Consider the following 27,874-nt stretch of genomic DNA (forward strand, 5'->3'; position numbering starts at 1 on the left):
CTTTAAATGTCAAATCTGTTGTTTGACAAGTTGGATTCATTAATAAATAACATTTTTGTCCTTTTTTTTTTTTTTTTTTTTTAAAAGGAACCTAGTGTAGGAAGGTTGGAGAACTGGTTTGCCATTGGGTTAAATAACCTAGTTCTTCAAACATTTCCTTATTTGAGTTATGTATGACACTGCTGAGAATTAGCACTGAGGCAGCTTTACAAATGCAGGTCTTGCTGGACTGCCTGTCTGCTTGTGACACTTCACAAAGTATGAAAAAAAATTCCCTTGTCCAGTTTGACTTCTGTTCATTGTCCTTTTTTTTTTTTTTTTTTTTTAAAGTAGAGTATTTCCTGATGCTTTTCCAGAGCAATATTATTTGGAATGCAGATACTATGCCAGGAAAGGGGGATATTTAGTAGCAAATGCCCCCTCCCCCCCTCCCAAAAAAAATCCAACCCCAGTCCCCCTGCCTCCCTTAATGTGGAAAGGGCTCTTGCTTTTATTAAACCTAAATTTTGGGCCTAAGGTACCTGAAGAATCCCTTTAAATCACTTTCTGGGATCCTGGTTAAGTTTAGCCTTTGAAACCAGAAACACATCTCGGCATTTTCTTATTTTAAAACCTAAATGCAGTGGGAGCCAGGCTCTGCTTTCATAGGGATGGCGTTGGTCTTTCCAAGCCATGTGAACTCAGGGGAAACTTTCTGGAGGCCGCAAGCTGAAATGTTTGGTTCACATGCAGTTGGTTCTGCATTTGAAGTTAGGAGGCTGAGTATGTTTACGTCTTGACTTCTATGGGTGGCGCTTTTTTTTTTTTTTTTTTTTTTTTTTTGAAGTGCCTGGCTCTGCAAAATAAATCTTTTTCTCTTAATCTGATTTTAGAGGTTTTTTTTAAAAGCTTGTTCATGAAGGCCTCCTGCAAAAATGGTTACTGTAGTAACAAGCAGCATACAAAACAGATCTGACATCCCTAACTGGACAGTAATTAGCACAGACAAATTCTCTGGCTTAGTAAAGAACAAATAATTTCGGTGTTTAGACTTTTTTTCCTCTTTTCTTTTTACTTGGCAAGGTGAATTACTCTGAACGTAAACTTTCTGTACTAAGCCGTTTTTGTCAGTTCAAAACAAGATTTTAGTCCTTTCATCTGATCACCCTGTTTCTGAAGGTGCTGAACTAAACTAAGGGCTCTCATTAAAGTATCAGTTTTGTCTGACTTGGCCTGCGAAAAATAAATAGAAATCTTAAGAATTTTAAAGAGTTTTTCAGGCTTCATTTTCTTTTCCTTTCTGCTGTTTCTAGATTTAGTTCATACCCTTCAAGTTATCTCTCTGACACCTGCTTGTCAGGCTCAGGCTAGGAAGAAAGCCACATGTGTCAGATTGAAGGGACCGAACTTCATTAGATCCATTGTTCCCATGCCTGAAATTAGGCTAATTTGGTTTACCTAGAAATGGGCTGCCAGCAGTGCCTGGAATTAGTCCATCTCAGACTGTGAATGTTAATGGCTGCATCATGCTCCAATTCAGTGAGGTTTTCTGTTGGGGGATGACATCTCAACTGGACATTGGGTCCAACCACCAAGCCACACCAGGGCTTGGTTCTGTTAAAATCAGTGTGTCATAAATTCTTGGTAGACTTCATTGCAGGTGGAGATGGTTCAGCACCGTACCAGCTTTAGGTGTGTTGCTACTTCCAGCTTGGATGCTATGGGGAAAAAAAACAACTTCTATTGCTAGCCAACCCAGCTACATACAGCTGGCGTGCAGCTTGTTAAGAGCATGAGATGTGTCAGGGAACAGAAGGCCACCTGGCTCAGTTAGTGCTAGAGAGAGAAGTGGGAACAAAATAAAGTAAAATGTCAAAGTGAGCAAAAAGATTAACGACATAAGGAAGAAATTGGCAAGGATTTTAAGCAGAATCTACTTTAGAAAAAACCCAACCAAAAAACAACTTTCCGCTGCTGACTTCCTGAGAGAGAGATGGGTAGGGATGATTTGGCTGACACTTCAACCCGTTGTTCACAGATCCAAGTGTAAGGGAAGCTGAAGAAGTGTCATGCAGGGTTGCAAGTGGCAATCAGAGCTGTAATTTTATTCTTTGTAAGTGCCTCCATTGTTGGGTTTGTGCTCAATATGCTGATTAATTGTAGCAAGAGCCATTCAGGCAGTCTCACTGAGAGATTGAAAATGTGCTGCTGCAGAGTCATTCCTTCTCTGTTTTTTGGCAGATGGAAATTAATGGCAACAGAATTCTTTCTTGTGTAGCCAACAAAAACTGGTGATGTGTTTTGAAAACATTGACCATTGTAATGTACTTTGAGTGGGGTAAAATATGTGCGAGAGGACTTGATAAAAATAACATTAAGGGTCTGACACCCCTCCCCCCCCCCCCGAGGGTGCTGTATCACATCATTAAGATCTCACCAATACAGTGATCTTTGTCATTGCTAAGGAACGGTATATTTAAATATTTTCCCGTTATGGAATGTGGGAATCTGTAGCTGCTGTTACAATTTTCTGTACAAGCTGAAGCACCTCTTGCTAAAAACGCAAGTGCCAAGCGGGATCAGACCAGTGGTCCACCTAGCCAGTGTCCTGTCTCCGACGGTGGCAGGGGTGCATGCTTTAGAGGGCGAGCACTGAACCAGGCAGATCTAGAGTGACCTGTCCCTAGGGACCTACTTAATTTTCAGTTTCATGGATTTTGCAGAAACCGTGGAATCCAGGATTGTCCATGAAATCAACAATGAAAAAAACCACCTTAATAAAAATAAAATGCTGGTTCCCCAGTGGGAGCCAGAGTTTCTGACCGCCAGGAGGGAAGGGCTGGTGGGGTGGCATGGTGGGCAGCAGACAAGATGGTGGTCGCCCCCTGGTTGCTCCTCCCCCCACTGGGGCCTCTCCACCAATCAGCCCCAATGGGTGGGGCCACATCAGCAACCAAGATGGCAGCTACCCACTTGTCCCTCCTCCTCCCAGGCCTCTGCCAATCAGCACTGAGGGGCGGGGCTGCTGGTAGTGATGAAGATGACATGTAGATTGCTTTGCCTTCCTCTGACCAAATTGGGAGTTACTTTAACCCCTCTGTTTGTCCTAGTTATTAAAATCTGCCTCTGCTTCAATCCAAAATTGTCCGTCTGCTCCAAACTCCCCGAGTAGTCCTGTGAATAAACATGCAAAGACTTTATTTCTCTCAGCGTACAGAGTATTGCTGAGAAAGCTTTGAAGCCTGCATGCAGCAGGCATTTTAGCCCTTGCCAAATGCAGTGGGACACTTCCAGTTGATGGGACAGTTCCCTAATAACTTCAAACTAGTTCTCGTAGCTGAACGTTTATACAGTGGAGCTTGGATGATTTGCAGGCGTGAGGTTCTGTAGCCTTTGCAAAGATGAGGGTATGCAAACCAGCCAGGGATCACACACGCTTCAGCATACAGCTGTGCTGCTCATTCTTTACTTGGCAAGCCTCCATGAATGAAGTGGGTTGTGAGCCATTTGGATGCATATGATCCAGCTGTTTCTGCACTGTGATTTTTGACCTTCTCTGGACTTCCTTAAAGATGCTTTTAGAATGTTTAGTTTGCCTGTACAAGCTCGTTGCCATCAGTAGAATAGCTAGAGCAAGGCTGAGGAGCTCCTATACCAGCAATAAGTAGTCGTGGTCCAAGTTTCTGATGCCTGATGCGGTGAGGCGAGGGCAGGTAGTGTGGTTAAGAAAGCTTTAACTTCTGTACTTATGCAAATAAGCAGTTCCAGGTCTTCTAAGAACTTTTGCTTGGGAGCCCTAAATACTTATAATGCAGATCAGTGCTGCAAATCCATGCTTGTCCTGCAGTTTGGCACAACTTAACAGATTTCTTTTTTTGGTAATGTGTAATTACATCTTGTATAAAACAGATAATCCCTTGCTATGTAGCTGGGAAACTAAGCTCCAAATGTTCTGTTAGGCAAAGCCGAAGCTGTAGACTCTTCTTTTCAAAATGTGCAAAACCTCAGTTACAGAGAGCAAAAAAGAATGAAAACTGCCTTTAGAAACATACTATACCTAGGAAGCGGGCTGCTTGGAGGTTTGAGTACTATGAACCATCATTCCAGTATGTGGATGGTGCTGTGCAAGACGTGATGGTAAAGATGGTGCCTATACCCAACAGCTTCATGTGAGGCCAATATCAAGAATGCAGGCTGTAATGGGAAACCCAAAGTAGGGGATGAATTAACGTATTGTAAATTCATTTTGTTTGTGTCCATCATGAAAAGGGTTGGAATAAGGTGAGAATTGTGACTTGGAAATGGAAAAATAGTGTAGGTGTAAGGGACAACTTAAGATGGGGGGAACACCAAGAAGCAGGAGCGGGAGAAAGAAATGGGGCATCAGGGTTGCTGCAGTTGGTACAGTAGAGCAGGGATAGCAACGTATTGATCTGGCCCGGAAAGTTGTAACATCCAGCCTGAAGGCTCAGCCTAGCCTGAAGGCAGCTATAGCTACACTAAGCCTCTGCAACCCTCCGTGCTGCATTCTCATGCCTGTGCTTGCCCTTGCTGCAGAGGGGCCAGGGATCTGCGGCGAGGGTATGTTGAGGCAGGTTTGTGGTGGGGATCATCGATTTGTGGCAGCAGGAGCGTGGGTTGCAAGCTCCAGCCCATCTACAGTGGCAAAGGCTGGCCAGCTCTTGCAGTAAAAGAATGAGGGAGTTCCCTAAGATCAGGACAGAGATGAGAAGTGTAAGCTGGGGTTTGTTGTGTAGGATTGGAGTCCATCCCAAAGAAAGATGCTAAGAATGAGGATTGTATGCCATACTTAGTTGTATAGTTATAAATCTCCATGCCAGACGCACAATTCTGGACTGAGGAGTTTTTTTGGTATTCTTTTATTCCCTGCCCCATCTGATTTTTGTGGGTTATGCAGATCTGAGTTAACTGATACATGTTCAGTAATAGCACTGCTACATGCTGTTTTGCATATAACATCTGATCTCCTGAAGATTTGAAAAGGGGTTGGAAGCGTTGCCATTTTAGTATCATACTGAGTAGTAAGATGAACTGGCTTATTTGTGTCTATTAGAACAGGGTTTTTACTCTCAGGAAGATCAATGCGATGTCCTCACCATAGCTTTCTTCCTCAAACCCAGTATTTCCCTCTGATACAGGTCACTGATCGGTCCGTCAGTGCTGATGCTGTGTAAATGATGTTTTTTCCCTGTAGGGTTTGGACGTGGCAGAGGGAGAGGAGCAGGAAGGTTTTCAGCCCAAGGCATGGGGTAAGTGATGTGTGTGGGGAGCATGGCTTTTGGGCAGCGACAGAAAAATGGCAGTGTTAATTGCTTCCTGTCCGTTAATACTGCTTGGCAGCTGTGTGTTTGTAAACAGATGTGGCTAGAGTGAACCGATCTGTACAACGGTCCATGAAACACTTGTCTGTTATGGACATTGCCTGTTGCCATCTTTCATTTTTATGAAATATCAGTGGCATTGTTATAACCGAAAGTCAGCTTTCTTCCTCTCTTCTCTTTTGGCCCACCTTACAATCCTCCGTGCCTCCTCCTTTTCATTCAACTTCAGTGCGAGAGAGGCCAAAAATTAAACCTGTCTTCAGAAATGCATTTCCAGATCACGTTGAGGTTGGATCTGAGACAACAGAGCCCTTCAGGCTTCCATAGGTGTTTCAGTGCATTTTTGGTGCCACCTTTTTGGTACACTGAGTGGTGTTCTGCACCAGTCTGGCACCCTAAAAGCATGAGTTTTTCATCAGTAAATACCCTGCTGAGAAATGAACAATTGACAGAATCTTGAAGCTGTGAGCATAAACTAGTGTTTAATGAGAAGGGGAATGGCCTGCATGCTGTTATTACTTCCTAGGAGCTAGTTTTTGCTCAGATTGTTTTACAGTGTGTTTTTGATATAATCCTGATTTGTTTCCTCCAATTACTGGAAGTAAGAATGAAAATAACTTTTTTAGAAAAACGCCCGTGATCAAAATCCCCTAATACAGGCTTTGACGGTGAATCGGGGTGTTTGCTCACTGTCTGCTTTTTGTAGTTGCTTTGTGTATTTCTCTCACTTCCACATTTTTAAATCCTAGGACATTTAACCCTGCAGATTACACAGAGTCTTCTGCTACTGATGGTTTTGGAACAAAACCAGAGATTTGGGAGACTGGTCAGAATGATGCAGATGATGGAACTGGTAAGATGCTTCTCAAAGTGGAAGAGTTAGAACAAAAACCTGCAGCAAATGGCTGTTAAATGGATGGCTCTGCTAATGTTATTCATTAGCCCCTGAAAATATTTAATGCTTCTCACGTGGCACAGTGAGTAGGTTATTCATTTGTCTGACTTACTACTGAAGTGATTCAGCCTCAGATGGCTCTTTGCTCACAACCCTCAGCTTAGACAAAGAGGAGCTCTGTTTTACAAGTCCCCATGAATCGAAAGTTGTTGAAGATTGCATCTATTTGAAGCAGTATTCAGCTGGGGAGTATGTTGATAGTCTTCCACAGGTGACATTTTCCCAAACACCCTAGTGGCCAAATACATAAATCCCATTCAAATTCCTCAAGATTTGTGCTCTTAAGTTCTTTTGAAATTCTTATCCTTGCTATAGAGGAAGATAAAGACAAAGTTCTCCCCTCTTACAAGAGAAGAGGGATAGCTGAAAATATCAGTAGGCCATAAAACGTTGGCAAAAGCACAGTCTGTACTTTAGACACACACTTTTTAAGATGCTGCATTAGCAGAATATGCATTGCTGACTAGATGTGGTGGACAGAAAGAGGAACCAACTGAGAAAAAGTGAATTGTCTTGTCCAGTGACTTAAGCGAACTGAAAATGAACAGGCTAGCATGCTGCCTCTGGAGTTTCACACCAGAGTTGAGATGAGGACAAAAGAGGTCCCATGTTGTATTGAAGAAATTCCACTTGTGTTACTACTGTCCGACAAATGGTAGGAAAAAATAAAGAATGACTTTTTGTGGGGTCCCTCTGAAATATTAGGGTCACCTAGAGGACAGATCTTGGCACTTTCTCTTCTGTTACATGTAAAGGAAACATCTGATACCAGAAAGCAAGTGATGCAAGGTGGAAGCTTTCAGCTTCACTTAGCAGAGGAATGAGTAGCTTTCTGAATACAGCATTCTCCACTGCGGCTGTGGCTAACGAAATAATAACAGCCTGTGTTCAAAGCCAGTGGGGCTTGTTAGGCAGGCTTTCCTCTACATGTAAAGAAGAGATTTTTACTTGGCTCAGAGCCCGCTGTGCATTTCCAAAATGAGGTATTTGGGATCAGTTTGTGCAAATGAGTTCGCTTTGTGTGTTCAAAAAATTTTTTTCAAGCAGTAGAAAGAAGCCATGTTAAATGTTTTGAAAATGCTTCTACCCAGAATTGGCAATTGCCTGCTTGGAGGTAGGTTGTCAGCAAGAACCTACCTGAAGGAAGAAGGGAAAAGATACAGGAAATGGGGAAAGGAGAGTAAAGTAGGCAGCTAGAAGAACACTTGATTACTTCCTGGTGTTTGTAGGCATACGCTTATGTGCCAGTGGAGAAAACCTTCCAGACATCTGGATAACAAGAATAGCTAAATACAGAGAACCTAATATTCTGAGTGAGAAGGATGACAACTTGGTGATCTAGGCAGACACCCTTATCTACCTACCAAGGATGGAGGGAATGACTAGAAAACTGTTAGTACTTGAGAGCTTGGTCTTAATATGTGCACATGTCTCTGAATGGGCCAGAACATGTTGATCTCAATGGTACTAGATCCAAGGGAAGCAGATTTTGAGAATATAGAAAGCTGACGAGCATCAGGCAGGTGGAGGGAGGGAACTTTGGAGCCCTTGGAAATAGTTGTTCTGAATAGGACAGTGTCTTGAAGAGTAAAGGTGGTTTATTTGGGGAAGCTGTAGCTAAGTGAGTGAGTTGGTAAATATAGTGCATATTAGCTATTCTGCACCAGATCCCTGGGTGGGTGCTCTTGTGCACTGAATACTTTTTTGGTGCTTTAGTGTAATCAGCTCCCATCAGTGACTGAAAAAGGCACTTTCATCTTACTAAAAGTTGCCCTTCAAATCTCCACTCAGTTTTTTTTTTTTGTCCAATACCTGTGCTAAATTGTTCCCCACTTTCCAGGTGCTTTGGGTGTTCAGCTCACAAGTTTCCAGCCTCTTAAAAATATCTTGGTTTGTGATATCCATGTACTCTTCTGTGTGCACTTAAAGGTGCCCTAGTTATAAGCTGGAGAAATTAGAAAAGGCTGTGCAGAAGATGTCTCCAGATGCCTCAAGAAAAGCCAGCCAGTCCCAAGAGGATAAAACATAAGCAAGAGTGAGAACAGGAGAAGTCACCTGCATAGTTTTAGAACATAAATATAGCTAAAATTCATGGCAGTAATCAAAGGAAGGTATTCATATTGCTTTTCTTTGCTGTCTTTTTTTTTACTGTAGAAAGGTATGTTATGTAAACCATTTAAAAATGCAAACCAAATATTCAGATTTGGAGTAGTGATCAGTCCTCAGCACTGTATGAGATTCCTCTTGCATTGTATCCAAGGCATCATAGTGGATTGATCTTCTCCTCTCCTTCCCCCTTTTTTATTAAAATAAATGATGAAGTGGAAAGTCTTCCTCTTAATCATCTTAACTTTTCCACTGGCGTGTAGAGAGATTCATTTTCTTTCTCATTGTTATAAAAACATGTAGACTTAAAATTGATCAGAGCCTCTACACTAGATTTGGTAGATCTTTTTGCTGCCCCCACAGGATCAGCCCCTTTCAACAGTACAGGGCCAGTTGCACCCTGCGTTTAACACTTGACCTTAGGAGATATGTTATGTCCCTAATTCTTCCCTTCTATAGAAAATCATGTAGCAATACTTACTCAGTTGTTGGTGGCTCACGCATTTAGCATATTTTTATTGAAATGTTTAGGGAACATATTGGGAATTCAGTTCAGATTTCATTTTAGAGCAGTTCTTTTATTCTGATTGTAAATAAAATTGAAAACCCTGCTTGGATGCAAAAAATCCCCATTCTTTGGAAAAATTGATTTTTATCAGCCCTGCAACACACTCTTACTACTGGTATTTGTTGCAAGAAACCTGTAAGCATCGAGGACAATAGAACCCCAAGCACTAAGCAGCACGGATGTATATAAAGGAAGGTGCAGTTGCTTTCTAAATGGGCTCGCAAGTCAGTGGACGACAAGATTTTGGCTGTACTTTAGTGAAGCATGTTGTATGGTGCCTTATGAGTTTGCTGCTAAATTTTAATACCAATTGTCTTGGATGTGAGCATCCTCAAATGACTTTGAAACTGAAGAGCTACAAACAAAGAGAGCAATAAATCACAATGCATCAGTCTTGGAGAATGGAGTTAATGATGTGGCAGAGAAGCTGCAGGGGTTGGTTTTGGTCCATTGTGAAAATGGAAGGAGCAGTTAAAAGAAATTTGCAGTTTATACAAAATTGGGAGTGGCTGCAAGCAACAGGGGTGACTATTAATACAAAAGAATGCGCGGGAGGTCAGAAATAGAGACAGGGATAACATGAGTTTTTTGGGGCTCTAATTCAAGCTAACAGATGTTGGGAATATTTAAAAAAAAAAAAAAAAAAAAAAGAAAAATCCCAAGGGTTTGGTGAGAGAAGACAAGGGAAAAAAGCTGAAATTGTACCAGTAATATGTAACGTAACACATTTTTTACTGGCTCTTGGAGTTGCTACCAAGAAGATAAATCAGATTTTACAGAAGGAATAGAATGGACCACAGATGGAAATCTCGGATAGTTTGCACGATGAATGTACTTAAAAATGCACGCTATCAACTTTCAGTAGAAAGATACTGATCAGTAGCAATATCTTGTGTCTTTGTATGCCATAGTGTGGAAAGAAGTATAAGAGATCACAGGGTACAATGGTGACAGTAACACCAGAGTGATTTTTGGACTCCACTGGCACTGGCACGTGACAAAAATTACTGTTCTGGTGGCTAAGTCAGACTCTTGCGCAGTTCCAAGGGCCTTCAGTGCCTGGACAGTTGTTAGTAAATGGGAGTTAATTTAGAGCAGAGCCACAACGTAATTGAGGCTGACGGGATTCTTGTTGGAAGCAAAAGTGAGAATGAAATATATGCATCTTGGCTAAGCTACCAAGAATTGTGGAGGGCATGGGGGAGATGCGTTCATTGCCTTGAATGTCAGGGAAATGTCTGAACTGAGAGATCTGTTTGGAATAATCTCCCAAGGGCAGTGGTGGAAGCCACAGTGCTCAGCTTCTGCAAAATAAGACTAGACAAAACACATGGAGCGCTGCTTTTAAAGTGCTGACACCAGACACAAAATGCAGGGGCCTTGCTATGAAGAGCTTTTACGATCGAAGCAAGACAGACAGACAGTAGGATGTGCTCTTAAGGAAAGAGAGGTAATGAAGGCAAGAAATATATGCCATAGGGAACATTCTTGCACTGGCCGGGAGAGAGAAACCAAAGACGTAATTTCCATGACTAAACTGTACTCCTTAGGCACTTCCTTTTTTCTAAAACATCTGGAGACGTGGGTTAGCCTGTGAGTTTGTCTAACACTTTGAGGCCTGACTGATTCGTGTATAAGCACACCCACAGTTCCAGCTAAAGGTTGTTTTATGTACAGGCAGTCCTCAGACTTACGCCACAATTGGTTCTTGAAAACTGTCTTAACTCGAAACGTTGCAACTCAGAACTGTTTTTTCCCCATACGAAACGATGTTATAAATGGGGGATTGGTTCCTGAACCAAGGCCCAATACCTTATTTTCACCAAAAATAACCCAAAGTTTTGTACTCAGTCAATTACAGATGAGTCATATAGCTACATTAATGTATTTATATTGTAAATAGCAATCCTATTGATTTGGAAGAACTTCTCTGAAGTGCCTTTGCTGGACTTTTTGAAGGGCTCTTGGACTTTTTTGAAGGGTTCTTGGCTGGAGTCTTCTCAGCAGTCTTGGCTGCAGGTTTTTCTGGTGTCTCGTCTGCTTTCTTAAAGAAAGTGTCCAAGAAAGTTTGGACAGATGTCCTCCAGGGAGATGGGCGACACAGCAAACTTGTTCACTGGTGTGGTCTTGCGTCGAGTCAAGCATTGTAAAGTGGAAACTGAGGTCATAAAATAGAAACGGTGTCAATTTATAAAGGTTGTAAGTGTGAAACATTATAAGTCAAGGACTTCCTGTACTGTGATGGGGAGTCATTTCAGGCCATTTTGTATGGCTCCGCAGGGCTAACACATAGTAGATGCTGTCTTGTTCAGGACCTGCAAAATAATTTGGGTCTCAGGGGCATGCGTGGTGTTGCTAAGGTTTTCAGATCCGCGATGTTCAGTTCCGCTCTCTCTGGCAGTGGTGCTCAACCCCTGGCCCACAGGGTTCTTCACCACTCCAGAAATGTGATGGTGGGGGAGTAGTGGCAGTGTTAACCGCTTGAGTCCTGGGAAGCCCAGGCAGGCCAGATAATGTGGCCCTGTGCTGGCGGTAGATGGGCGTGCTGCCAGGCGTGGTGTACGAGTTCAGGTATGTGGCACAGCTGTTTTGTAAAATGCAGAGAAGAATGAAGTGAAAGTAACCAATATTGATCCGTTCGGCACAGACTGCGTTTGACAGTCTTCAAGAGGTTTTATTTCCAAATGTATTGATCGCTGCGTGGCCACGTGCAGCACACGATTCAAATGGAGCATTGTTTTATGCTGTATCTGATCAAAGAGGACAAATCCGGGAATTTTACTTCGGTTGTGGTGTGCTGTGGCTGGTTCTTTGCTCGCAGCATGAAGTGGTGTTCCTGTTACCGAGAGAACCGTACACATGCGTGTGATGCCTTCAGACCTCTTCTGATTTTTGCATTCTCCTCCACTATGCACCCTCAATGTTACTTTGGAAGAGACCCGTTTAAAATGCTTTCTGTATTACTGTACCATCTCTGCAGGCTCAGCACAGCGCAGAGGGCTGATACATGACATCTGTGTAATTTCCATCAGCCTTTATGCCACCTTCATGCAACAGGCCTTATCTTGCTGGTAGCTGGCATGGAGCAGGCAATAGCTTGTTTGCCTTAAGCAAATGGCAACCCTTCATAAGTTGCAGATGTGATGCTTTAAACTGGTGTTACTTTCACTGGCGAAGTTTTATCCCAGATTTTTCTGCAGTTGTTCTCTTCCATACTTAGTGGCGTGGAGGGCTGCGCCTAGTTGCATTGGTATAGATATGCAACATGTCTGTGTCTGAGGCTTCTTCTGAAAACCTGTGACAGTGCTAATTCAGCACTGTGCTGCCACTGGAATGGCAGGCCATCTACTCTGCTGTCACTTTTGCTATGGGAATTATAGGGTGTGTTTTTCAAGTAAAAAGCTCTCTTCCATATCCTTGAAAAGGAATTGGCATTATTCTAGGCTGAGGAGGTGGGCTGGAAAAGGAGCATCCCGAGCAGGTAGCAGAGCAAGACTTGAGAGGGCCCAGAAACAGAAATCAGAAGTCTGAATGGATTTTCTGATCTTGCTTCTTTATGCAGCCAGTGTGAATCACTTGCTTATGGTGGTATGAAACTTGGAATATACATCTTCCAGAAGACCATTGATCTAGAAACCATTTTTGCACAACAACCCATGGTCCTGACCGTAGTTTTTTGCTGAATACTATATAATATCTGAATTAGAAATGGAAGGCAGTATACCTTTTTTTTTTTTTTAATTCTTAAGAGCTGAACTATGATTTTGGGATTTGTAACTCAATTTTCTTTCCTTTCTCAAACTACAACAGGAGCATGGAAGAACTCAATAGAAGAATGGACAGCAGAAGACTGGAATGAAGATGTAAGTGTACGTAGCTGCATAGACTGCAACAGTGACTGCAACTTAACTTTTTGCCCTGTCCTTTACTTGCACGTTCTGTTTGGGTATTTGTATTCAGTGCAGTGTTTTGCTACATTTGCGTGGTTATTTTTCCTGTGAATCATGTTTTTTTTTCAAGTAACTTCCTGTTTAGAAGAGCCCATGAGATTATTTCAATTGCGTTATATTTAATCAAATTTTAAACATTGTTTGCCTGTTTTGTTGAGCTGGGTGAGTGATCCATGATATAAGAATTTCACAGGTATTTTTTCCAGAATACAATTATGAATTGCTGTTTTATCCTCTCTCTCTCTCTCATTTAATGATGAGTTAATTGCACTCATTCCCGTAGCATTTTTAAAGATTAAAGCCTGAGCGTTAGGAAACTTTATATAAGTCTTTATGAACTGGTAGGCCAAGGACCAAAGTTTAGCACTAAATGTGTGCCTCAAATTCAATCTCTCTTATTTCTAAGGTCTAAAATTTGTTCTTTGACACATTTTGTCAAAAAGTCCAATCTTAGTGTTAATAGATTAATATTATAAGAGGAACTAGCAAGACATATCAGCATTTGCCACTTGATCACTTAATTCCCATTGTTTCCCTTCTATCACCCTCTGTTTTGATACATTTTTATCAGGTAAAGCATTTAACATGTTTTCGGTATTCTAATAATATTAAATGTTTGATACCAGTTCAAGTTATGAGCAAGCCTGTGCTAATAGTGTTGTGTTTTTGCAGGTCTGAGTGGGGGGATTTGTGTTTAAGTTTTTTCAGTTCCCTTATCAGTGTTCTGGCTGCTCTCTGCTAACATCCATTCTTTGTTTGCAATAGAGTAGGAGTTTAGCTCAGAATCCTTGCCTAAGTCCACTGGCAGCTGTTGTTCTTGGAGAAGATAATAGCCAGCAAACCTGAAATACTCTGCTCTTCACTTCCTAGGAGGTTTATATGGGGGAGAGAATTAAGTTACTTAATAGCCCAAGTCCTGTTGTTCTTTTGTGTCCTTCAGAGTGTCAGGTTATGATGATAGAAACAGAATACCGATTGCAAATCTTGCAGACTTCTGCTTAGACAGTCGAGACTAGTCTGGACGTGGAGCGCTATGATTTCTGTTCCTTGCTTGACGCTTGTCTAATATAGCCCAAGCAGCCGGGGAGGACATCAGATATCTCTAAGGGATCATAGAGAAATAGGGCTGGAAGGGCCTCAGGAGGTCATCTAGTTTAGTGGGGGGCAGTCTTTTTTTTTGGCAAGTGTGCCAAAAATTAGTGCCACTCTGATCCCCTTCCCCTGACTGCTCTGCTGCCTGTTCCCTCTCCCATCTTCTTCTTGGCACCTGTGTCACTTGTGGCACATATGCCAAAGGTTGACCACCCCAATCTCGTCCAACCCTTTCCTCAAGACAGAATCGTTCCTGTCTATGCCAAGTCAGCCAAGTGTTTGTCTAATCCGATCTTGAACATTTCCAAGGAAAGAGATTCCCATCTCTCTCTAGGTAGTTGTTCCAATGCTGAACCCCTTGCAGAAGTAAGAAAATCCTTCCTGATTTCTTTGGGGGGTTGGCAGATGGCCAGATGCACTAAATTATGTGATATAAGGCAGGCTACACTAATTAACATTAAATGCGTTATTTATTTATGCATTAAAGATGTATAATGTAGCTATGCCACAAGTTTGGGCCTGATATGCTGCTGAATTAGTATATAATAGGAAACAGTATTACAACTCTTAATGAAGTGTTTGCATAAACTTGTTGCTGTATAACAAAATTATTATGATTGTCCTTTAACATCAAAATAATAAGCGTCTTAAAATTAAAACTTTTAAATTACAAAAAGGCAACAAAAAATATTCAAAAATAAGCCAGAAGTAATTTCAGTTTTGCAATTTCAGTGGGACGCTTGGGCTTGGTGGGTCTTACACAGCTCCTTGATCCTTGGAGCAATATCAGAAAGACGAACCCAAATCTCATCCTTCATATCCAGTTTTGGTCTGTTTTTTGTTTTAATAGCAGTCAGTGCAGAAAACCCAGACTTGCATAAATATGTAGTTACAAATGGGAGCAGCACTTCGATTGCTTTCCTAGTAAGCCCTGGATATTCAGTTTCAATTTCCAACACAAAAAACTTGAGATGTTTTGTCCACAACTCTGATGCTTCTGACGTAAAAAGCAGTCTTTGCTCAGTTCGACCAATTTGCTGTCTTCGTGAGATGCAGACGATGCAGCATTTCTTTGTTGGTAGCACTTGAAAATAGATCCTTGATCCAGTCCCAGTCAATTTGCAGCGACTTTTCCATTTCACCAAAGTACCTGTTAAACTGAGCAATGAGCCCGTTAGATGGCTATAAATTCAGGGAGGATTATACTGCGGAGGGAGGACTGGAAGAGGGCCAGTGTGGTTCCCATCTTCAAAAAGGGAGGAAGGAGGACACAGGTTCATTCGAGGCAGGTCCTGTCAGACCAACCTGGTGGCCTTCTATGATCAGATCACCAAAACCTTAGGCGTAGGGGTAGCAGTGGACATCGTCTTCCTGGACTTTCGGGGAGGCCTTTGACACTGTCTCTCACCCCGTTCTCATTAAGAAACTGGGGGCTGTGGTGTCGACACCCACACAGTCGGATGTGTCGCCAACTGGCTGGAGGGCTGCACCCAGAGAGTGGTGGTGGACGGGTTGTGTTCACCCTGGAGGGCTTCTTGGCCACCCTCCAGGGCAGTGGGGTCCCCCAGGGCTCGGTCCTCAGGTCCGCACTGTTCAACATCTTCATCAGCGACTTGCACGAGGGGGTAAAAAGCACTCTGCTCAAATTTGCTGACGACACTAAGATGTGGAGGGGATGTGGGCACGCTAGAAATGAGGAATAGGCTGCAATTGGACCTAGACAGATTTCATAGACATCAGGGCTGGAAGGGACCTCGGGAGATCGAGTCCAGCCCCCTGCCCAAAGGGCAGGAAGTCAGCTGGAGTCAAAGGATCCCAGCAAGATAAGCATCCAATTTACTCTTGAAGGTGTTCAATGTAGATGCTTGAACCACCTCCGCTGGCAGACTGTTCCAGACCTTGGGGGCTCGGACAGTGAAGAAATTCTTCCTTATGTCCAGCCTGAAACGGTCTTGCAGGAGTTTGTGACCGTTCGACCTCGTCATCCCTTGGGGTGCTGTGGTGAGCAGACGTTCCCCCAGATCCTGGTGGTCACCCCTGATAAACTTATAGGTGGCCATCAGATCACCCCTGAGCCTGCACTTTTCCAGGCTAAAGAGTCCCATGTCTCTCGGCCTATCATCGTAAGATCTGTTTTCCTGACCTCTGATCATGCGCGTGGCTCTCCTCTGGACTCTCTCCAGCTTCTCCACATCCTTCTTGAATTCTGGAGCCCAAAACTGGACGCAGTACTCCAGCTGCGGCCTCCCCAAGGCCGAGTACAAGGGGAGAATGATGTCCCGGGATTTGCTTGAGAAGCATCTATGGATGCACGCCGGCGTTTTGGTCATAGTTTCATAGTTTGTAGGGTCGGAAGGGACCTGAGCAGATCATCTAGTCCGACCCCCTGCCATGGCAGGAAAGAGTACTGGGGTCAAATGACCCCAGCTAGATGTTCATCCAACCTCCTCTTAAACACCCCCAGGGTAGGAGCCTGCACCACCTCTCTTGGAAGCTGGTTCCAGACCCTAGCCGCCCTGACTGTGAAGTAGTGCCTTCTGATATCTAACCTAAACCTACCCTCTGCCAGCTTGTGACTGTTATTCCTGGTCACTCCTGGTGGTGCTCGGGGAAACAGTGACTTCCCCAATGCCTGCTGATCCCCCCTGACTAGTTTATAACAGGCCACAAGATCCCCCCTCAGCCTTCTCTTTTGGAGGCTGAACAGGTTCAGGTCCTGCAGCCTGTCCTCATAGGGCCTGCCCTGTTGTCCCCTGATCATACGAGTGGCCTCCTCTGGACCCTCTCGATGCCGTCGACATCCCTCTTGAAGTGCGGCGCCCAGAGCTGGACGCAGTCCTCCAGCTGCGGCCTGACCAGTGCCGCATAGAGGGGGAGGATCACCTCCTTGGACCTGCTCGAGATGCATCTGTGGATGCACGACAAGGTGCGGTTGGCCTTCCTGACTGCCTCCCCACACTGCCGACCCATGTTCATCTTGGAGTCAGTGATGACCCCCAGATGCCTTTCCGCCTCCGTGCTGACGAGGGGAGTTCCCTAACCTGTAGGTGTGGTGCCAGTTGTTCCTCCCCAGGTGCATCACCTTGCACTTGTCTGTGTTGAAACCCATCCTATTCTCGTCCGCCCACCCTTGTAACCTGTCAAGGTCTGATTGTAGCCTGTTGCCTCCTTCCAGTGTGCCCATGTCCCCCCACATCTTAGTGTCATCAGCAAATTTGAACAGGGTGCTTTTTACCCCCTCGTCCAAATCGCTGATGAAGATGTTGAACAGTCCGGGCCCGAGGACCGATCCCTGCGGGACCCCACTGCCCACGTCCTTCCAGGTTGAGAAGGACCCATCTACTACCACCCTCTGGGTGCGGCCCTCCAGCCAGTTGGCGACCCATTTGACTGTGTGGGTGTCTACACCACAGCCCCCCAGTTTCTTAATGAGAACGGGGTGAGAGACAGTGTCAAAAGCTTTCCAGAAGTCCAGGAAGATTATATCCACTGCTACCCCTGCGTCTAACGATCTGGTGATCTGATCATAAAAGGCCACCAGGTTGGTCTGACAGGACCTGCCGCTGATGAACCCATGTTGGTTGCCCCTAAGCATGCAGTCTCCTGCTGGCCCCTCCTGGATGTGCGCCAGCATAATTTTTTCGAACAGCTTGCCTAGGATTGAGGTAAGACTAACCGGCCTATAGTTTCCCGGGTCTTCCTTCCTGTCTTTTTTTGAAGATGGGGACCACGTTGGCCCTCCTCCAGTCCTCCGGTACCTCACCAGAGCACCACGAGTGCTCGTAAAGTTGTGCCAGGGGACTTGCAATGACCTCGGCCAGTTCCTTTAGAACTCGAGGGTGGAGATCATCCAGGCTGGCTGACTTGAATACATCCAACCCCTCCAGAAGCTCCCTAAGTAAATCCTCGCTAACCCGTGGCCCAGGTGTGCCTCCCCCGGGGCCCGAGGGGGGCCCAGCAGGGAGGTGGCTGTTTTGGTCCCTACTTAGGAAGACGGAGGCAAAGAAATCGTTAAACATGTTAGCTTTGCCTTCTGGTGTGACGACCACGTTACCCATGTCATCCTGCAAGGGCCCCACATTACCCGGGACCTTCTTTTTACCCCCTACATATTTAAAAAAAAGACTTCTTATTGTCCTTAATCTGGGAAGCCAGTCCCAGTTCCATCTCTGCCTTGGCCTTCCTAACTGCCCCTCTACATCCCCGAGCAACTGCAGAATAGCCCTCCCTGGTGATGACCCCTTCTTTCCACTGGGTATAAGCCTCCTTTTTAGCAAGGAGGCCGTCCCGGATTCTTTTGGTGAGCCACGGAGGCTTGTGTGCTCTCCTGCTCCCCTTGATCCTCGTTGGGATTACCTTCCTTTTGGGCTTGGAGGATCATCTCCTTAAGGAGCGACCACTCTCCTTTATTAGCTGCTCCTTTATGGTCGCTTTATTAGCTGCAGCATCGCATTGCAGGCTCATGTTCATCTTGTGGTCAGTGATGACCCCCAAGTCTTTCTTCTGTAGTGCTAGCCAGCGTAGCACTGCTGAGCCTATAAGGAAGCTGCAGGTTTTTCCTCCCAAGGTGGAGAACCTTGCATTTTTCGGTGTTAAACACCATGAGGTTCTCATCTGCCCATTTGCTGAGCTTGTCCGGGTCAGCCTGGATCACCTGCTTATCTTCTGACATGGATGCTTTGCCCCAAAGTTTGGTGTCATCAGCGAACTTGGCCAGTCCACTTCTGACTCCAATGTCCACGTCGTTAATGAAGATGTTGAACAGGATGGGTCCCAGGACAGAGCCTTGAGGGACCCCACTGGTCACAGGGCACCACGATGAGTGACTGCCATCAATCACAACCCTCTGGGTCTGACCACGGAGCCAGTTTCCCAGCCAGCGGATCATGGTGGAGCCAAGGCCACAACTGGGCAGTTTGGCCAAGAGGTGATCATGGGATACCAGATCAAGCTGTTTTGAAATCAAGATATATGACATCAATCTCTTTTCCCTTGTCCAGGTGATAGGTCACCTGGTCGTAGAAGGAAATGAGATTGGTCAAGCAAGACCTACCCGCAACAAACCCGTGCTGGCTATCCCTTAGGATGTTGGCCTGGGCCAGTCCCTCAAGGATGGCCTCCTTAATAACTTTTCTAAGATCTTCCCCAGGATAGAAGTCAGGCTAATGGGCCTGTAGTTACAAGGGTGGGCGGATGAGAATAGGATGGGATTCAACACAGACAACTGCAAAGTGATGCACCTGGGGAGGAAGACCCAGCACCATACCTACAGGTTGGGGAACTCCCCTCTTGTCAGCACGGAGGTGGAAAAGGATCTTGGAGTCATCATTGATGCCAAGATGAACGTGGGCCAGCAGTGTGGGGATGCGGTCAGGAAGGCCAACCGCACCTTGTCCTGCATCCACAGATGCATCTCAAGCAGGTCCAAGGAGGTGATCCTCCCCCTCTATGCGGCACTGGTCAGGCCACAGCTGGAGTACTGCGTCCAGTTCTGGGCACCGCACTGCAGGAGGGACGTGGACAGCATGGAGAGGGCCCAGAGGAGGCCACTCGCATGATCAGGGGGCAGCAGGGCAGGCCCTACGAGGAGAGGCGACGGGACCTGAACCTGTTCAGCCTCCAGAAGAGAAGGCTGATGGGGGGATCTAGTGGCCTGTTACAAACTAGTCTGAGGGGACCACCAGGCATTGGGGGAGTCCCTGTTCCCCCGAGCACGACCAGGAGTGACCAGGAATAGCGGTCACAAGCTGGCAGAGGGGAGATTTAGGCTAGATATCAGGAGGCGCGACTTCACGACCAGGGTGGCTAGGGTCTGGAATCAACTTCCAAGAGAAGTGGTGCTGGCTCCTACCCTGGGGGGCTTTAAGAAGAGGGTAGGTGAACACCGTGCTGGGGTCGTTTGACCCCGGTACTCTTTCCTGCCATGGCAGGGGTTGGACTGAATGATCTGCTCAGGTCCCTTCCGACCCTACAAACTACGAAACTATGAAATTACCTTAGAGCATCAGAAGTTGCTGACATTTCAGTCTTTTAAGTCTGTTAGGCAGGGGAACATTGTCCTTATTCTCATTTTCACTTGTTCATTCCACCATTCTTCTTTTGCTGTGAATCCTTTGATTTTTGTCACAAAGATCTGTTACAATATACTATTGGCCCTTTTCTTTTTTTGCAGCAAGAATGCCCTGTTGACTCATAACACTATAACTTGTCTTTGCAACTTGTATTTGGAGGTATTTCTCTGTGGAGGCCCCTGGGAAGTGGACACTTGCAAACAACTGATGGCTCTTGCATGTTATTCACTTATTTCTAGGAACACGCTAATACATTAGTGAAGGGTTTGTTTATGTGGTGCAGTTGGTCATCCCAGACACTTCTTCAGAAGAAGATAAAATTGCTTCTGAGAAATGCCGGTGGCGTCTGTGTAACAAAAACCGTTTCAGCTGCTGCACATGTCATGTGCTCTGACAAATGCCATAATCCCAGCAGACTTTCAAATCAGCTGCTTGTTTACTGTTAGCCACAGTCTGTAGCATAAGTTTAAATGCAGCTGAGCTAGTAACCCGCACCTCGGGAGTTTTGTGTGCCAGTCTCATTGAACAGGGAACGTTTCCTCCCCACCCCAGTCTATGCCCGGGGGACACTTTGCAAGTTGTGTTGTGCAGTCTGTCAGTCCCCCGGTTAACCCACTCGCAGGGTTCATCAGTGTTTGAGTTGCTGTTGGTCTTGCTTCAGGTTAAGTGGGCATGGGAAGCTGTTAACATTATTTTAAAGATTTAATATTTAACTAAGGTATTGTGTGCCATAGGCTGCCATTCGGCCTTTAGCTGACCTTTTCCTTCCAAAATAATGGAGAAATCTCCCGATGCTGGAGAAAGTAAGTGTGGTGTATACCGCAGTAATGCATTAATTAAGGAAAGGGACCTAATGATGGAGCAGGAGCCTTAACTGTGAAATCGTTCTTGTCCTTAATTTTGTGTATACAGCTGTGGCTGTTGATAGTATTTTGCAGAAGAGATACAGATTCACTGCTCCCAAGAACCAAGTTAAAATAAGAACGGGCATAGATAACACAGGGAGGGAGGGGCTGAGAGGAATCGCAAGGATTTTAATTTTCCCACAGCGTCCCTACCGTACTTTGTGAGAGCTGTCTGCCAGCATAAACTCCAAAACACGTCACTCGTGTGTCCGTCCACTTCTCTGCTTCTGTGACCACCGGACTCTGCCATTTGTCTCTGGTGGTGATGTGCACTCACTTTTCAATGTATGCATTTGAATTTGTTCTGTAGCACACGGGATTTAACTTTCTACTGACTTTAGCAGAACTGCACTCGTGGTGGTGGAGATGAATTTAATCCCTATTCTTGAAGGCTTCAGTAGGACTGTTCACAGTGTTTAACACTGAGTATGAGTGAACCTTTGCAAGGACAGGGGGGGCTGGAATTTCATATTCTAGTGAAATCCCTGTGAACTGTTTGAGTAAGTTAGTTTCCACTAGGCTTCATCTAAATACACAGACTAAAGGAATGACTTTTTTCTACAGGTAAACTAAAATTGGTGCAGCTCTGTGGTACAGGTCCTACTGTATCAGTTGAAATCTGGCTTGTATTGATCTAGTAGCTATATACTCATAGGTATTTATATATCTGCAGTCATACTGGGAAGCTACGACAGTTTATCTACGTTGCCTTAAGGCTTGTCTAAATACACATTACATTGCTCTACTATTGTGGGATATAGCTCTTCCCCCCCTTGCTTATGGTATTTGTAGGAATAAACTAAAGTATGCATATATATGGCTTTGTATCAGTTTAGCTGTATTTACATTTTGGTCTCTAATGGTATAAATATTTCAGTAAAAAAAATGTTGGAATAAAATTCTGTGTGTACCTTAGGCCTTATAGCAATTTACCAGATTTACTCAAATCTAAGACAGTCCTGAATTAAAAATGACTCCCTCCCCAATGATTAGATTCTATACATGGAACATTATAACAAATTTATAAATTGTTCATGTATAGAATCTAATTATTGGGGGTCATCTTTAATTCATCCCCTCCCCAGCGTGGTAGGAGAGCCAGACAGTGGGGGCTGGTAGGATAGGGAGGTTGAGCAGCTTGCCCCCCTACTTCCCCTTCCCTGCTTCTCCCTCCCCTGGTTCTGAGCAAGGGGAAGGGGATGGGGAGAAAGCCTGGCAGGGAAGCGGAGGCTGCATGCAGGAGTGGGAGGGGGGCAAGCAAGGTGCAGAGGTGGCAGGGGAGGAGAGGCACGCAGCAGCTGCAGCTATGGCCCTGCCCCCAGGTAGCCACAGCTGCCACCTGCCTTGCCCCTGTCCCCGTTCCCCCCACTGCCTTATACTTGATTCTATTGGGGGGGTGACATAGCCTTAAAATTGAGTAAAGAGAATAGTTTATTTGGTACAGAATTCTAGATGAGACCTAACTGAAGCTTATCTGTTTTTTAGCACTTTTAAATATATGCAGTATGTTACTATGCTGTTGATTTAACATTACTGATGCTTAAATGTGTAACAGGGGTTAGATCCTTTATTATGATTCTTGCTGCATGTAAAAATGTAGATCTGTCTAAATTCCACTTTTCTCTTCTCCTTCTTAGCTTTCTGAAACCAAGGTTTTCACTGCTTCTTCTGTTCCAGCTGAAAACCATGTCACTCCTGGGCAGAGGTAAAGTCTCTCAAATGGTCTTTATTTCACTGTTTTGAAAGCATTTGTTATAGACATAATTCCACCCCCCGCCCCCCAAAGTAAGGGGAACACCTGCTTCTGCCATGTTTTAAAACACATGCTGGGTAAAACAGAACAGCAGTTCTCTGTTAACTCTTGTGATCCAGTAAGAGTTTTACAGTTCTTTCTTTTCTACTTTTACTGCTTGAAAGCACATGTATAGCTCACTGTTCTCATGCGAACAGCTCCACAAACTATGAAGTGGCCCTCAAGTCATGCTCACGTACCCTAAATTCAGTTCTGCTCTTTGTTGCTGGAAGAACTCTTGGTAGCTTGTACCCACATGTGAGCGTTGTCTTTTAAAATGTACTCGTATAACCTTACTACAGTGATTCTTAACCAGGGTGCCTTGAGATCCTTTCTAAATGTGCTGTGGGGTACTGCACAATATTAAGTGTGCAAACGCCTACACATGAATCGCAACCTAGAGGTTTCACGTAGGAATCCTTGGTGTCAAAAACATCAACCTGTCCGTGGTCTTCCTGAGTTCTTTGCAATAGAAGAATTTCTCTATTTTTTTTCCATATTCAAGAAATGAGTGAAAGCCAATAACTCATATTTTCCAGCGTGTGCCTTCAGTCTAACAAGGTTGAGAGCTGTGCCCTACCACAATAAAATATTCAGTTTTACTACCTTCAGCACTGCCCCAGCCAAAACCAGTCCAGTGTGTTTTGGATAAACTTTAATCAGAATGTTTTAGCACATTTGCTTCTGTATTAGGCTCTGTCAACTGTGCTGTAGCATACAAGATCCTATACTAAGGGTGTACACAGGCAAACACATACTTTGGTGTAATTTTAAGTTTTTTACGCTCGTATAGATTACAGGAGCCTGGAATTGGGATTGGATGGTCACGTGACTATTCTAGAAGAGCTCATGCAGTAAGCATGTTGTTGCACCTTGCTGCTCAGCAGTGGGGGAAGTGAATCATAATCTGTGTGCCTTTAGCAAATGGCTGTCCCAGGATGGACACCAACTGATATAACTTAAACTGGCAGATTTTTACCGTCATTCTTTAAACAGTAATCCTCCATTGGAGTAAGGAGCATAACCCTGGTTTAGGGGCTTATGTTGTCTGTCCCCTCCTTTCTTTGTTTTTGTTTCCCTCTCCCCATGTCTTTCTGTCCCAGAGATGTTCCATGTCCTCATTGGCGATTTTACCCTGAAGCAGTTTCAGTGCCTGGGTTGCATTCCTGCTTTTGCTGTAGAATCCCTACGTGACCACAGTCTCATAACTTTGTTGCTATGCTTTTTACTTTTTCCCCGTATAAAATGGGGGTAGTATACCCATCTTAACCAGGATGAAACCGTTACTCATTAGTCTTCTGTAAAAAGCTGCACAGTCCTCAGCTTGAGGATGTTGTTGCAGAAATGCGAAGCAGTGAGTGACAGGATCCACTCAAGTAGGGAAATGGCAGCTCTTACCACTTACTTCAATTACTCAAGTCATGTAGGGACTCCATTAGCTTGTCACAGACACCAAAAGGTGCTTGGCTACTATAGTGATAGTTGGTTTAGATGTGCTCAGAGAAACGATACTCAGCCTGTGCTATATTTCTGTTTTGAAATGCTGAAGGGCAGAACAGAAATAGGTGTTTTCTTTAAATTTTGAAACGGTAAAAGCCGGCAGCTAACAGGACTTTCTATTTAAACAGGGGCCTGCATGCCATCTCTTTAAGAACTGGTGTATGGCAGAGACAGGATTCACAAAGGTTACTAGCACAGTGGCTCTCACAGATCCCAACTGTTTGATTAGTTTTCTGATTTTTCAGTCGCTTCAGTAATTTATACCATCTTAACTCCTTTTTCCCCCTTTGTAGCATCGATCTGGTAACATTGCTTCAGAAGCCTGTGACTTCTGGCCAAGAAACAGAAGGCAACTCCTTTGAGTCTCCCCAACAGCAGACTTTTGGCCAAGCCTTAGTCTTCACGAATTCCCAACATAACACCCAGATGGCATCAGGAACTGCAAGTTCCAGTGCTGTAAACTCCTATACAGCTCTGAGTCTGGTAAGAGTCAATCATTACTGCTGCTGGGCTTTTTTTAAGACAGTAAATCTTAAACAGTAAAGTAACCAACTTCTCCAGCTATGGTTCCTTGTTCTTTCATAGGGTATTTTGGTATTGGCAGAATTGCAATTGCAAATGGTTTTGAAGTGTGAGAAGACAAAGGGACATGAACTAAATGTCCCTTCATCCACTCTGTATCAGATGACACTTAAGTACCTTTTATGGTGTGCTAGCCTGTTACTTGTCAGGCTAAGTGAATGGCTTTGTATTGATTCCTGAGAGTACAGCAATTATGTTTGCTACATGTTGATTAAAATGAGACACCTTGTTTTTGAACCATAGAATTCCCAGCCTGGAAACAATGATGTTGTATTTTTCAAACACATCTCTGACTGCTCTGTGGAAATCCAGCTATTTCTGCCTTTTCTGGGCTAATGAATCTGCTCTTTGTTAGGTTCAGAAATTAGATACTTGAATGTGTTTTCAAACAAAAAGTAAATACTGTCCCTGGTAAATTTTACCTTTATGATATGCTAAGAAACTGTATAAATTAAAGTATGTGTGTATCATCATTTTTAGCTTGGTACCTTTAACCTGTTTCCATTAATAGAGGATGGAGCTATAACAGTGAGATAGTAGCATTGGGTCTGCTGCTAGTGTTAAGTTTTGTTTTTCCCTATTTAATGCCTTGGGCTAAAATATAAATTGTCAGGAGTCTGCTGGTAGCAAGCATTTATCTTGGAGCTATGTTCCTAAAATACCTGTTTTTTGTTGTGGTAGTAGTAGCCCCTGTGTTTCAGTGGTATAATCCTTCTCTGCCACACAGGAGCCCTGGGTTCAATTTCTGGGTGCTTATAAAACTACAGCCATGGAGATGCCAAATGCCTGGACTCAGTTTGGCTTTTGGATTCAGTCTCAATGGCCTAAATGAGGATGGAAGGTTTGGGTAGACTCCACTCCTCCGTATTCCTGCCTAGGCACATGCATCAAAGGGTGATCTCTCACACAGCTCATGATTCAGAAGGATCAACAGGTGCTGTAGTAGTGGTAACATTGTTGTGTGTGTGTTCCTCCCCTAGTCTTCAGTTCTCTGTTCTGCATTTGGAGAACTTGCATCATCTAAATTGGCAAACTCCACTGGATCTCAGATCTTGGACCAATTGAAATCTCCAGGTTTGGGTCAGTTCACCTCTCAGCAAAACAGCAGCAGCTCTACTACTACCACCACCACCACTACCACCACATCATCCTGGGATCTAAAGCCCCCTATTACCCAATCTTCTGTCCTCAGTCAGTTTGGTAAGTGTTTGCACATGGGTTGATTGGTTGCTTTGTTGGTTTTTCTGTCTGTGAACCTTTGACTCCAGTATGAAATGCATGTAAGAGGTTTTTTTTAATATTGAGAAATGACTTCGCTCTTTTGAAATGAGCTTCTTAAATGTGTGACCAAATGTATTATTCACCTTTATGCTAAGGTTCTGTTTATAAAAGATGATAAATAGTGGTTATGTAAGCTGTGTTTTTGTAGATGTTTAAGTACACCCTTGGAAGGTGTTGAAAGTTATAAGAAGCCTGTTGCTCTCATCTGTAATGATTGACCAGCCATTTGTTAAAAACTATTAATCAGTAACTTTTAAAAATCTATTTGTAAATGGACTGTTAATGTAAAGTTATTTTGTATTCCTAAGAAAAACGTTTTTTCTCATTTTGTCTGTACTTCTGCCTCTTGAGGAGCTTACATACATGCAACATCATATTTAGTCCTAGACTATGTTAATGATATTTTCTTATGATGGGCTCTCCAGTTCTCTTGTGTAATGCACATCTCAGTATGAGAAATGTGTCCTCATGGATACCTAACCCTTCTGTCTAGAAGGAGGTAGTTCACAATCCCTTTCATTCACAATTGCACAGTTGAGTAGGATTAGTAAAGAAAATAATAAAGGCCTGCCTGTATGTGGTCACTTCCAGCGGTGCTCTGACTGGTTATCATCTTGTCAATGTGAAAGCAGCCAGTGTGGTAGGAACTACAATTATTCATGTAAAATAACATTAGGAAAGTATCTGAATGTATTTTCAGCTGCCTTCTAATGCACTTTGGCAGCTGAAAGGAGAAATGGGCACAGTGTGACCAACAGCATTCTGTAGATCTGCTGTGTTGTGGATTAGACATTTGAGCCATTGCTTGCAAGTCTCTTCTATCCACTGAAATTTTGAGGGGAGATTTATGAAGGGCAGGTAGACATCTAGCTTCTACTGACTTTCAGCTGGACATGGCTGCCAGGCTCCTATTTATGCATTTGGCAATTTCCCCTTCTAAGAATCAGGAAGCCAGGAAGCCGAATTTATATTATCTCTAGATTGTGGTAATTTCTCAGACAAGAATTGCCAAGAAAAACGTGAATTGTTTTTTTGCTTAGAATTGCACTTTTAGATATTTTTGTGCCATTTGCAGCAAGCTTCTTGTGCTGCAGAGCTGTGTAAAGTCTGACTAGAATAATACAAAAGTTTTCCAGTAGTGTAAGGTATTCTATATAATATAGCTGCATGGCCACATAGATAGCTGAATAATCCTCTACTTCAGAAAAATGTTACCTTAGAATCTGTTTTTATTTGAAGAACAAAATGAAGTTGCCAGCCTTTATGATTGCAAAGGTAACGCTCGGGCTCTGAAGCTCATGCAAACTAATGCAGTGTTGTATGGCAGAGTCTATATGTGGTGTAAAACAATCGCCTTGAAAGGTGGGAATAAAACTGATTCTTTAACTATAGAGAAAAAGCCCCAAAGCCTAGTCTGTGGGGTTTGATGTTTTAACTTTTGATGTGTTGTTTTTTCCCCCCAAAATGTTGGCTAGACTTTAAATCCCAGCCTGAACCGTCCCCAGTTCTGAGCCAACTGAGCCAGCGACAGCAACAGCAGATGCAATCAGTCCCAGTTCCTCCTCCTGGGTTGGAGTCCTTTTCCTCCCAGGTAAAGCTCCGAGAGCCATCGCCAGTAGACAGCTCTACCGCTGTTAGCAAAATTCTGCAGCTCCCCAGCATGTCTGTGGATAACCAGGCAGTGTCAGCCCCTCAGACTCAGCAGAAACAGATCAAACCACCGAAACGGAGGATACCCCCAGCTTCTAAGG

At 44.0% G+C, this 27,874-nt stretch overlaps 1 protein-coding gene and 1 non-coding gene across 8 annotated transcripts in view; both read left to right on the forward strand.

Annotated features, from left to right (window-relative positions):
* The window catches only part of UBAP2 (ubiquitin associated protein 2), a 124,950-nt gene that overhangs the window by 54,593 nt on the left and 42,483 nt on the right, over nt 1-27,874 (forward strand). For all 7 annotated transcript variants that reach the window (XM_090037601.1, XM_090037603.1, XM_090037600.1 and 4 more), the window contains exons 7-13: nt 5,195-5,249; nt 6,071-6,174; nt 12,761-12,813; nt 22,606-22,673; nt 24,554-24,743; nt 25,823-26,042; nt 27,599-27,873. In XM_090037601.1, the coding sequence (XP_089893727.1) occupies nt 5,195-5,249; nt 6,071-6,174; nt 12,761-12,813; nt 22,606-22,673; nt 24,554-24,743; nt 25,823-26,042; nt 27,599-27,873 (965 nt within the window). The remainder of the gene's footprint in view (nt 1-5,194; nt 5,250-6,070; nt 6,175-12,760; nt 12,814-22,605; nt 22,674-24,553; nt 24,744-25,822; nt 26,043-27,598; nt 27,874) is intronic.
* On the forward strand, nt 25,094-25,175 carry LOC149867933 (small nucleolar RNA SNORD121A). The gene has a single exon (XR_016441539.1). It is a non-coding gene; the product is annotated as a small nucleolar RNA SNORD121A (small nucleolar RNA).

This window comes from Crocodylus siamensis, chromosome 3 (assembly GCF_052110815.1).
Source record: "Crocodylus siamensis isolate JL-2025a chromosome 3, ASM5211081v1, whole genome shotgun sequence".
Taxonomy (NCBI): domain Eukaryota; kingdom Metazoa; phylum Chordata; order Crocodylia; family Crocodylidae; genus Crocodylus; species Crocodylus siamensis.